The 12,474-nt window shown below is 44.9% G+C and overlaps 1 protein-coding gene across 1 annotated transcript; it reads left to right on the forward strand.

The window, feature by feature from the left end:
• Positions 1-2,136: 2,136 nt before the first annotated feature.
• Positions 2,137-3,141, forward strand: LOC144103548 (uncharacterized). Its single transcript, XM_077636241.1, has one exon. It carries the CDS (start codon positions 2,137-2,139, stop codon positions 3,037-3,039), a length of 903 nt encoding a protein of 300 aa, XP_077492367.1. The 3' UTR covers positions 3,040-3,141.
• Positions 3,142-12,474: the final 9,333 nt, after the last annotated feature.

Here is a 12,474-nt window from a genome sequence, read left to right on the forward strand (position 1 = left end):
GCCAAGAGTCTGTCCGGTGTAGTCGCACTCGGTGCTGTCAGGTGCTCGACGCTTGCTGCAGCGACTTTCCGCGGGCCTTCGCTCTACCTACTTGGTTACCGGAATCCACCTAGGCGACGCTCTCGATATTCGGTTCTCGAACGTGGAAGCAATTCTTACCGCGTGGCTCAGAACCATACCGAAGAAGCTTAATGCTGGCTTCCAGCAGGTGAGCATTGCTGACGACGCTGCCAACACAGACGGGCGGGCGCCCAAATGTAACACCTCCGCGGCCCGGAAAATCTCGGCTGGCCAGCGCTCCCAACCGCTGGGCATGAAGAGATGGGCTTGCATCCACGTTGATTTCCTGGCTTGCAGTATCAACTCCAAAAAAACAGAAAGCACCAAACCACCAGCAAAGGAAAGCATAGAAGAGATGTTCCGAACAACAAAGCACTGCCCCACGCGCAAGCGCCCGGAATTCACTCCAGACCCACCAGGCTTCCTTCTAATGCCAAACGATATCCTGTTTGCAAATAATGATCCCTCAATTTTGCCCGAATTTAGGGTCAAAGAGAGCGTCCGTGTCACATCTGAGGTTGCCAAGGACAGACTGCCACGTTGTAGGATAAGCGGTAGTGTGTCAAAGCCTACAAATTTTGAATAGAAACTTCATCCCTTATTAATTAAAGCTCTGATCCCCGAAACCACCTGAATATCGAAAGTCTGCTTAAAATTTTGGCCCACACTCAGATTAATCTGAGGTTTCTCTGAGAAGCTTGATCGCTTGAGACTGAGAATCAACGGCTCCGGTTGTACTCGCAAAGAGGCGACTATGCATCACAAACCTTACTCACTCTTGTACTAGCGAGATGCTTCCTTTAAACTAATTTTGTCAATGTGACACCTTGTCACCTTCATCTATACACAAAGCTGCTACAGCTGTTCCCCACAAAATTCTGCAGGTATCATTTCAGTCAGTTAGCCTCCGAATACCACAATCGGCTAACTAACCAGGCGCCACTAAACACAGGTACTCAGATGTGCACAAATAGACGTACTTTCATTGCCTCTGCGATGCTTTAGCGACATTTCCGTGAATGAGACATTTGGTACCTACACTACGGCCCCCCAACCAAATTCGTCCTCCGATATCTGCTAAGGATACAAAAAGAAACATGTGCCAAAATTGAAAGACAAAAACTGCCCGCCCCGAAGGGTTCCATTTAAGGAATCAACGCCTCGTCCACGCGGCTCTTCGATGCACTCCTGTGAGTGTCCTTATCAGTTGGTAGCAGGGCAACTTGACATGCTTTTCTAACTTAATGGGAGAATAGCCTCTGTCGAAATTATGACAAAAGTACAGCCTTTTTTGATCACTTCAAAACCTTTAGCCCCAAACGCCTAGCTTTCCTTCCCCCATTTCACGCACCCAAAAAAAAAGAGGAATAAAAAAGAAATGGCTACTTCGAATGGCTACACCGGAGTGAAGGCTGACTCACCTCCACCGTTTGAAAGGATTAGCCTTTGGCAGCAGGATTAGCATTAGGATTAGCATTGGCAGCAGCGGCACCGACGAGCGAGCAGCATCTCAAGCCACATCTTCATTGTGATCTTGCAGATACAGAGCTGCCTTGACTGTTCGGGCACATGCGCATCGCTGGTGATCAAGAACGACGCCTATCACCCTGGAAGCTGCCTTCCTACACCGCTAAGACCAACACCCAGCGCTGACATCGACAGAAGGCTACAAATACAGCGAGACTGGACTGGCCGATCGCATTGGCAGCAGCTGCACCGACGAGCGAGCAGCATCTCAAGCCACATCTTCATTGTGATCTTGCAGATACAGAGCTGCCTTGACTGTTCGGGCACATGCGCATCGCTGGTGATCAAGAACGACGCCTATCACCCTGGAAGCTGCCTTCCTACGCCGCTAAGACCAACACCCAGCGCTGACATCGACGGAAGGCTACAAATACAGCGAGACTGGACTGGCCGATCGCATTGGCAGCAGCGGCACCGACGAGCGAGCAGCATCTCAAGCCACATTTTCATTGTGATCTTGCAGGTTAGTGGAAGTCAGGTCCACATATCAATGTTTTAAGTATCATTTCAATCGCTGCTGGTGCTGCCAAGGTGTGACGTTTTGTGACAATGCCCCCACATTTGCAGTGCTCTGTGTGTTCTGTAGATTGCACCTCGTCAGATGGCACTATTGACTGCAGTGAGTGTGGTCACAGATACCACACTGGGAAATGCGCCGGAATTACCGATGCTACGCTCAAAACAAAGGGAGATGAATACCGTAAAGCCTGGCGCTGCATCTTTTGTAGGGGCTCGAAAGCACGCACGCCGGCTACGCAGGATGCAAAACTCGCCAGTGATGATAGCGTGGATCTGAGGATCTGGATGATGGCAATTAGTGATAAGCTTGACCAACTGCTGCCTCTTAAAGAAACGATTGACGGTATCGAAGACTCATTGCAGCTGTTAAGTGACCAGTACGATGATTTGCTTTCACGCACAGAGCGGAACGAGCGCGAGGTGAAAGAACTAAGGAAGAGGGTGGAAAAGGTCGAAGATGATGTCACTCAACTGAAAGATGACATTGATGACCTTGAATGGAGGAGCCGCCGCCTCAACCTAGAATTTCATGGCATCCAAGAAACTGATAAAGAAAACCTGTTGGATAAGATAAATGCACTGACTGCCCAAATTAAACTTCCTGCACTCTCAGAGAATGATGTAGTGGCAGTTCACCGTCTGCCAGCAAAAAAAGATAAGATCCCAGGCATAATTTGTCGTTTCGCAAGGCAAGCTGACAGGGACGCGTGGTGGCAAAACAGAAAGAAACTGCAAGAAGCAGACGGAAATATCTTCGTGCTAGAAAACCTAACGAAAAGAACCCGTGCACTGTTGTTCGAGGCTAAGAACTGGGCAAAAGTTAAGAAATACAAATACGGGTGGCATAGCAATGGCCGAGTTCTGGTACGAAAGGCTGATGGACTGAATGCCGAATTGGTAGCGAACGTTGGCGACCTGGAGAAGCTTGCCTAAAGGCGGATGACCCATGAATATGGCGTCCTACGTTTTGCCGCACGACTTCCAGAAACACATAGGGAAACCGTTTTTGCAGTCATTTAAATGCTTTCATCTGAACATAAGATCAATCAAATTTGAAAAATTAGGTCTGGATTTACTTCTTGATGAGCTAAATGAGTCACTAGATTGTGTATTGCTAGCTGAGACATGGTCAACGGACAGCACCGACGTTTATAAACTTGCTAAGTATAAATCTTGTTACTTAAATCGCTCCTCTGGAAGGGGTGGCGGAATTTCCATTTTGATAAACAAAATGTACGAATATGAACTGCTTGAAAATTTTTCCATCGTTACAGATGATTATGAAATTGTATCTGTTCTTGTTCACAACAATTTGTTGGTAGTTTGTTACCGTCCTCCACATGGAAAGATGGCGCCTTTCTTTGACTACTTAGAAACGCTGTTCTCCTTTGTTGATATTAATCGTTATAGTATTATATTTGGTGGTGATATTAACATAAATATGACGAATGCTTCTTTGCAAACTAACTTTTCTGTTTTGTTGAACACGCATGGTATTAGGAACACTATTGATATGCCGACGAGAGTGACAGAAAGTTCATCCTCATTAATTGATGTGTTCCTTACTAATATTGACGCATGTAGAATCAAAGCGGGTGTACTTACGTCAGATCTCAGTGATCACTTGCCTATATTTTTGTGCGCCAAAAGTCAGTTCAGCAAAAATAAAGCACGACATGCATATTTCGTTCAACATATGACACACTGCAACCTTTCCAAGTTTTATAGCAAAGTTTCACGCACTTCGTGGGATCAAGTTTTTGGTAGCGAAGATGCGAACGTTGCTTATGACACATTCATGAAAATACTGAAACCAATCTATGAGGAGAGTTTTCCTTTAGTAGCAAGGAAGAACGGTAGAAAAATCCGAAAACCACGGGTTAACGCAGAACTTTCCGCGAGGATTAGAAAAAAGAATAACTTGTACCACCAATTTGTCAAAAGCAAAGACAAAAAAATACTACTAGAATTTAAACCTTTCCGTAATCATCTAGATAAAGATATAAAAAAAGCCAGACGTGAATATTTAGACAATGTATTTATGCCTGCAGCAGGACAAATGGATGCAGTTTGGCGTAGACTGAACTTGATGCTAAATTACAAGATAGGAACTGAAAAAGTGTGTAAGATAAAAAGACATGATGCTGAGTTAACAGGAGAAACCCTCGCGAATGCATTCAACCAACATATTGTTCAAGGTAACACCGCCATTTGCTCCAATGACCTAGCAAACTTTCCGCGTAATGATAACTCGGTGTTTCTGACTCCAGTAAGTGAAACAGAAATTGCAAGCATAATTCTGAATTTAAGAAATAGCAGTGCCAAAGACGTAGATGGAATTCAGGTAAAACCAATCAAACACGTTGCACATTTTCTTGCTCCATGCTTAATGCATGTACTTAATTTATGCTTTCAGCAGGCCATATTTCCTCCCAAAATGCAGGTCGCTCGAGTAAGCGTGCTATATAAGAAAGGTGACAAAAATGATATGGGAAATTATCGGCCCATATCAATTCTCCCGGTCTTTTCCAAAGTCTTTGGAAAAGCCATTTTAAACCGATTGACAGCATTTCAAGAAAAACACAAATTGCTAGCTAGTAGCCAGTTCGGTTTCCGCAAAGGATTTAGCACTGAACTTGCCCTCTTGACGCAGAAAGAACACATTTTAAGCGGTTTGGAGAAAGGTAAGCTAGTCTTGGGCCTTTACGTTGACTTCTCGAAAGCATTCGACACTATCAGCCACGCAATACTTATTAGGAAGTTAGAACATTATGGCATTCGCGGAAAGGCCGGTGTTCTTATGGAATCCTACCTTAAACATCGTACCCAAATTGTAGCCATTGGTGATTCTTTATCAGATGCACTTCATGTTTCCCAGGGTGTGCCGCAAGGCAGCATCCTGGGCCCCTTTTTGTTCAATTTGTACGTGAACGATGTTTACGGTATCGCTCCATCCGCTACTTTTGTGAATTATGCAGATGATACAAGCGTGTTTTTCACAGGAGAATCAAGTGATCAGCTAATAGCTGCAGCAAATGTAGCGCTTGCTAAGCTTGATGAATGGACCCAAAAAATAGCTTGAAGATTAATGCTGATAAAACTAAAGCAGTTTTGTATCATACTAGGAACAAAAACATAGACACACAAAACCCAATTACACTTAGGTCAACTACTGTAGAGATTGTGTCTAGTTTTAAAACTCTGGGTGTCATTTTTCAAAACACAATGTCATGGGATGCCCACATAGATTATATTACAAAAAAACTATCACAAATAGTAGGCATTGTTTCGCGAAATCGCCATGTATTCCCTCGCCACATTCTGATGCTGATTTATAATGGTCTTTTCTCCCCTAGACTTAATTATTGTCACTTGGTGTGGGCATCGACTACTAAATCTAATATAGACAGAGTGCTCATTCTCCAAAAAAAGTTTTTAAGAGCTGTCGAAGATGTACCAATGCACTACCACACACATGAATTATTTAAAAAATACAATGTAATTCCAGTAACAAAATCCTATGACTACCGGCTTTGCAAGTTGTTCAAACAAGAAACTAAATGTAACAATTGTACTACTAAGAACATAGCTCAGCTAGAAAAAAATGTAGATTCATACCAGACGCGTCATTTTGAACCATGGAAGGTTAACACAAGTAGAACTACATGCGGTCTACAAATGCTGCAAAACAAGTTACCCCGATTACTAAACAGTTTGCAAGCTAAAAATATCCAACTCGACAATATAACTTTCAAAGCACTGCGCGATCTTTTCAAAACGAAGTAAAACGAGATTTTGTGTCTATAATATTTCCCCATCAATGTATTAAAAATGTGAGCACGTGTTACACTGAAATGTGGTAACAGTATATATGTTTTAGCGTTTTTCTTGTAATATGTTGTATTTTTCACTTTTTTTTTTCTTTACATGTTGTGATAAAATATGCTGTGTATAAACTTTTTTTTATGACATTCCGCAAACTGCCAATGAAAGGGGGCCTGCGGCCCTGTCAAGCTGGCTTCTGGCAGCTTTCTCTGCAGGCTTCCTGCATCATGTAATGTTATGTGAATAAACTTCTTCTTCTTCTTCTTTTCAGACATGCCCGCCAGGGCCACGCTCTGACTGATTGAACTGCTGTCAACTCGTGACAAAAGGCAGCTGAAAACCACCATTCTTGACTGCCCTTGTCATCTCCGCACCCCCTCGACGCGCTCAAGAGGCTTTGGGAAAGCATGCAAAGTCGGGAACCGAGGGGGTTGATGAACCGAGTCCAGCTATAGAAGCTACCCTTTTTTCTCGTCTCAAGTAAGCTCGGCTACGCTTTCGCCCTGCGCGCTTCCTGGAATCCCGTGCGGAAATTGAAGGACCCATTCTTTTCAAGTGCACGCGCAGAACACCCCTGCATACCTGGTTTCTCGAGGCCCGTGCTCGCCTCCCCGGAATGTCACGCAACTTAGCGTCTTGTGATCTTCCAGGCCGCTTGGCGTTTTTTCTTAGTGCCTTTCTGTCAGCTCGATGTAGTCTCGGTCTTCCCGCAGGCCAATGCTTTTTGCAAAACCTCGCTTCTGTCTTGCTTCCAATGAGCGGTCTTCCCTTTCTGTTACAGCGGTCAGGTTTAAAACCACCTGCGCGTCCCGTCTGACCCGTAACCTTAGCCGCTAATTTGCCAGATTTAATGCGGGAAGCTTTTGCTTTTCCTTCTGCTTTCCCTTTTGCCACATTTCCTGTGCTAACGTTAGCACCTCTCCGCACCCCTGAATTTAGGTCCTGACATTTCAAGTTTTTTCGTCTTGGTCCTAGCCCTTTTCCTTTTTTTCGTCTCGGCTGTGTCGTGCGCGTCTCCTTATCAAAACTAGCTTCTAGTTTTTCAATCGCACCTTGGGTGCCTCCATCCAAGTCTAAATTGGCTTCTTCGCCTTCGCAGCGTGGCGTCAGCTCCACACAGCAGACAGACAGACCTTCCTCTGCCCTAGTGTTCGGCAGTTCACTTTCTAGAAAGTCGTCCTCCACCGCCTGCTTATCGCACTCCGTGCTTTCCTCAGAAATGCACTGCTCATTTAGAGTTGGGCTCTCAACATCTGCTTCAGCCTGGCTCTCAGTACTGCATATTAACCCATCTGCAGCTCCACACTTCTCATACGCCCGCTTCGCAGAGTTAGCCACAACTTGTTCACTGACGCCGCAGTGACTCCACAACTCGAAACTTCTCCAGTTTACCAGGCCAAAAGTGTTCACCTCTGTTTCCCTTTCGAAGCCTTTACAGAGCCGCCTGTTCTTAGCCTTGGGTCCGACCTGCTCTAGCTCCGCTGCTAGTTTCTGCATAGGCTCTTTGAGAACTCGTTCGCGCTCCTGCAGCTCTGCCTCTTGTTTCTGCCACTCTGCCTCTTCTTTCTGTCTCTGAACTTCCTCAGCTCTTTTACACCGTTGTTTTTTGCCCACTTTTGAGTGTTGTCCCAGGCAATTTCGAAATCATCGTTTAATTCTGTCTCAAAAATTTTGATTGCCTGGATAATGTCCGAATCTGTCGCGCTTTCCTCCGCATCCACTCCTAACTCATCGCACAAAAAACTAAGTTCTCCCCTCGACAACCTCATCAGGTCCACCGTCGCTGCTTTTAAATATTGGTTTTGCTCGCTCTTGGTGATTCTGAGCTACTACCCCTGTGCTACAGATAAACACCCGATCAACCAGCAGTTCAAATTATTAACCCAGAATTTGAAGCCTGGAGGATCCAAAGCAAAAACCAAGCGCTCACCCGCAGAGGCAGCACCATGCAACCCGGTTCATCGCACCGCTGCCAACCAGTTGTTGAAGATGGCGATTCTATCCCACCGCTGCCACCAGTTGTTGGATGGAGGCTCTGAGCCGCTCCCGACGGAATCACGGGTCACGGGACGACGCTTGCTCCGACTGCCACCACCACCAGGACAGGACTGCCGACGAGTTAAAGGAGTTGGATTATGGGAGGAAGAAAACTTGGGGGGTTTATTTACATTCTTTACATAGGTAGAGGTCAAAAGGAACTTCTCTCCGAAGAGAGGATCTTAAAAGGAGGGTTTAGGAGCCTTAAAAGGGAGCATGATTCCTAAATAGAGCACACAATAGGAGCACCCAAAAGGGAACACGACTGAGCATTACAGGGCAGCACAGAAGAGGAGCACCATTTTCACTGCACTCGCTGTCCAGTTTTATACATTTCTTGCTCCCCAGATTGAGGACGTTTCCGCCAGGGTGAGAGTGGCCTATCTTGTATTATCATGCACAAACATGCACCAACGTACATAGGGACGCGCCCTCGTCACGTGTCGAGCCAGGGAGAGAGGAGGACGCCCTTGTGTCCACGTCGAAGGCGGATGATCTCGTAGCCAGCCGAAAGATTCCACGCACCACCGACACCTGTTCTTTAGATGTCAGTCAACGCTCGGACAAGAACGCAGGGTCGGGTCTAGTGGCCATAAGAAGTCGCTTCGTCATTTGCCATGCCTGCGAAGATTAGCGGACGACAGCCAGCTCGCTGCCGTATTCCGGGACTGAGGCCACATTGGTCCCCTCATCTTAGCTACGGCTATAGGGGATTAGGTGCCGCTCGATCCCTGCGGCGGCCTCTCCGCTTCGCCAAGAGTCTGTCCAGTGTAGCGGCACTCGGTGCTGTCAGGTGCTCGACGCTCGCTGTGGCGACATTCCGCGAGCCTTCGCTCCCCTTACTTGATACCCGCAATCCACCTGGGCGACGCTCTCGGTGCTCGGGTATCGAACGTGGGAGCGATTCTTACCGCGTGGCTCGGAACCATACCGAAGCTTAGTGTTGGCTTCCAGCAGGTGAGCCTTGCTGACGACACTGCCAACAGAGACGGGCGGGCGCCTGAATGTAACAGCGGATGAGATTAAGAAGTTTGCAGGCATAGGGTGGATGCAGCTGGCAAAGGACAGGGTTAATTTGAGAGACATGGGAGAGGCCTATGCCTTGCAGTGGGTGTAGTCAGGCTGATAACGATGATGATGAACACAGTCCGAAATAGTGCTCGCATGAATGTAACCATTACGCTGTGTGACACTAGAACCATTCATATTGATTTACTAAATCACAAAAGAACTCCTGGCCACTAAAAGAAAATTGTATGCAGGGACGAACCTGCTCGTCGATTTTGTGCAGTGTTTCGTGACTGCATGAGCATGCGTGCACTCTTGATGTGCTTACAGGGTAACAAAAGGTCAACACGGTATGTATATTGGACAAAACATAGAAACACTTTTCACCAGATGGTTCTGAAGAAAAATAGAGAGAGGGGGCTAGTTGGTGACTAGTAGTAAAATGCATCTTGAAACCACGTGAAAAACTGTGTGCTGGTTTTCCTTGGGTGTTAATCACGTCTGTGCTAGAGGCCTTTGCCAGTGAAGCTAGGGGCATTCCTGAGCACCGCCGCAGGAAAGGAGCAAAACGCAAGAGACCCATTGCCATCCCACATTACCACCAGATCTCGCATCACTTAAAATGAGTGGCTCAGAAAGGTTACATGCTGGTGGTCTTCACCGCACCCAAAAAACTGCCTGACCTGTGCAATAAGGTGCATGGATGGCACAAGGAAGAATGTAGTATTAAGCACGCAGACAGATTTGTCCCCTGCAAAAGAGGGGTCATTTGTCGACTTCTGGAGCACCATGCAGAATTAGGGGCATTGGCGGGGGGGCGGGCATGTGGCCGATCATTGTCGCCACTGCCGTGGTTGCACGCCTCTGTTCCGCAATACCACAATCTTGAATAAGTTAGCACCTAAACTAAGTGAAGAAGTGTACGAGGTCTACTGTATTAAGAAGGAATCCAGCTTGTGTGTCAGCAAAACCTCGATAAACTCGTCTGATAAGGAGTTTTCATGTCTGGATAGAATGATGTCCCGTACATGCCTTAGCACCAGTGTTACGTGATGATCGTTCGTCAGTTTACAGTGCGATTGCGATGATTGTATAAATGTGATGGACCGTTGTAATAAACCAGTTCCACGCTCTGTCCTGTTGGTTTCTTCCTCGTCCCTTGTGTTTTTTCGCACGGATTCAAATGGGTTCTGAAGAGCAAGTGATCCTCTTGGCTCTAGCATATGTGCCATCACCCAAGATAACAGCTGTGCTATTTATCCTGACATGTCTGCTGTGCCTTTCTGATGCGATTACAGCATTACAAACCTTCAATCTTCTAAATTCAAATACTTCTTTTCCGCTTAAATCTGTGCGGCCAGAAAAAACCCCTGGATTCTTCTGGTTTGTATAGAGGTGTAATACTGCTTGCACTCCTTTTGCCTGCATTTTTCCAATGAGTAACAATGCATGGCTCCGTGACCCTGCCTTTAAAGACAACAGGCTGCTCTGCAGCAGAAGCCGTGTGGCAATTTGTAATCCCACTCCATTAGTAGACGTTACTAGTTATAACAACCTGCCCATGTTTGTCTCAAAGGTGAAGCATGAATGTGCCCATAGGGGGCAAAACAGAATAACAGACTTGGGCAAATGCAATACCTAGTGCAGGTTATTTCAATTGGCAGAAAGGTAATATTTCAACATAGGTAGTCACCATTCTAAAATTAACAACATATTGTTTTACATAATCTGCAATAGGCAAATTGTTCTTATGATTTTAGATTCCTGGCTTTTTGGCTCCGCTGTAGACATTAGACGAAGTGTTGCACTAACTGCAGTCCCTTCTCAAGTTGAATGCATGTTGCCTTTTGGTGCAACTGATGGCTTGATAAGTATGTTAGCAAACTGATTTACTACAGTGTCAGTTGCAGGCATCATGATAATTTCAGGATCAAATGGATGTGTTCCTTACAAGTAACCATACTTGACAGTGACTGCATTGCATTGTGATGACAAAAATGCAATGCAAGGTTAGTAAAATTTGACCTTTTCTTTTTCTTGGATGTGCTGTGTAAAGTTCAAACATCTGCACTGCATGTTGGGAATCTTTTTATGTTTAGGCCAGCAAGAAGCGCAGGCAGAAAATTCTCGACGACAGTAGTGAATCGGAAGATGAGTCTGTTGTCTTCACATGAATTGAAAAATGCAGTGAAGGAACTGAAGTACTGGAAACAACGATACTGTCTCGAACAAGAACACACTGCTTCCTTGAAGAGGGAACTTGACTTCCTAAACAGGAGAGATGAGCAGCAGTTGAGTTCATGCAAGTTTTCGTTGCTTTGTGTCTGCAGTGCTAGTCCAGAATTCTAATACTGGAATCATAAATGGTAGACATTGAAAATAAAACTGTGGAAAATGATTTTTTCCTAATTTTGTCCACTTTTGCACATGAATGCTGAAACATGATTATGGTGACACTTTCACCTCGAATGTTGGTCTCATTTTTTTGAAAGAATATAACCGTATGTATAAATGCGTGCATACAATATGCAAAGGCGACAAAAATACTTCAATGACTGACTTCGTTAGGAGACAGTGCTGGTATGTACATTGTCAGGCATTCTTGCCTTTTCATCAGCGTATAGGCAGAACAAGTGCAGCACCTTTTATTTTGTTCTGCTCAATAAATAATCCAATTTCAAACTTTGCAAGCAATCTTCTAAATATATTATTGATTTATGATTTATTTATACTATCACCTGGCATTTAAATTATCTAGAGGGGCTTTTGTAGTGATCACAGGTTCATCTGATAGTATATTCCTCCATGGTTCGCCTTTAATACGATTCAATATATGCTTTAATAAGTTTTCTTGTTTGAGTAACTTTAATAACAACAAAGGTCAAGAACTTTCAGCACCAAGAATGAACAATAAGAAGTTATTTCAAATTCTACTTCTTTGTGATGGCCAAGCAATCATATGACCCAAGTCCCGCACTGAAGTTCTAATCCTTGCACTCTCTCTCTGCGTGATCAAAATAACATACCAGTCAGTGAAAATGAAGTGGGTCTCATTTTACTTCAGCATTTACTTCAAGGATCTTTGAACCTGTTTTTTTTCATATATCTACATAAAATGACTTCAATGAACCGTTTTTGGTGTGACCATGACTTCCATTCTGTTATAACAGGTTTTAGTAGGTGTATCTTATGACTGACTTCAATATTTCATTTAGACGGCGATTTATTTTTATTTTTCCTTCTACCTCAAAAGCCACTTGAAGGAGTATTACATGAGGGAGCAGGTTACAGAAACTAACATTGCTTAAATTGATGGTTTGGATAGTCATGGGTCACTATGGACTACAATGTGGATGGGCATGTCATTCCAATCTTTTGCAGTGCACACAAAAAATGGAGAGATGTGTCGATGTGCTGGCAGGTGGAGGGTAGCTGGCGTTTTCATGGTTTGTGCAGCTGTAGGTGTGGTAGGCAGGGATGATTACAGACTTGTGAGGA

This window comes from Amblyomma americanum, chromosome 9 (assembly GCF_052857255.1).
Source record: "Amblyomma americanum isolate KBUSLIRL-KWMA chromosome 9, ASM5285725v1, whole genome shotgun sequence".
Lineage (NCBI taxonomy): Eukaryota > Metazoa > Arthropoda > Arachnida > Ixodida > Ixodidae > Amblyomma > Amblyomma americanum.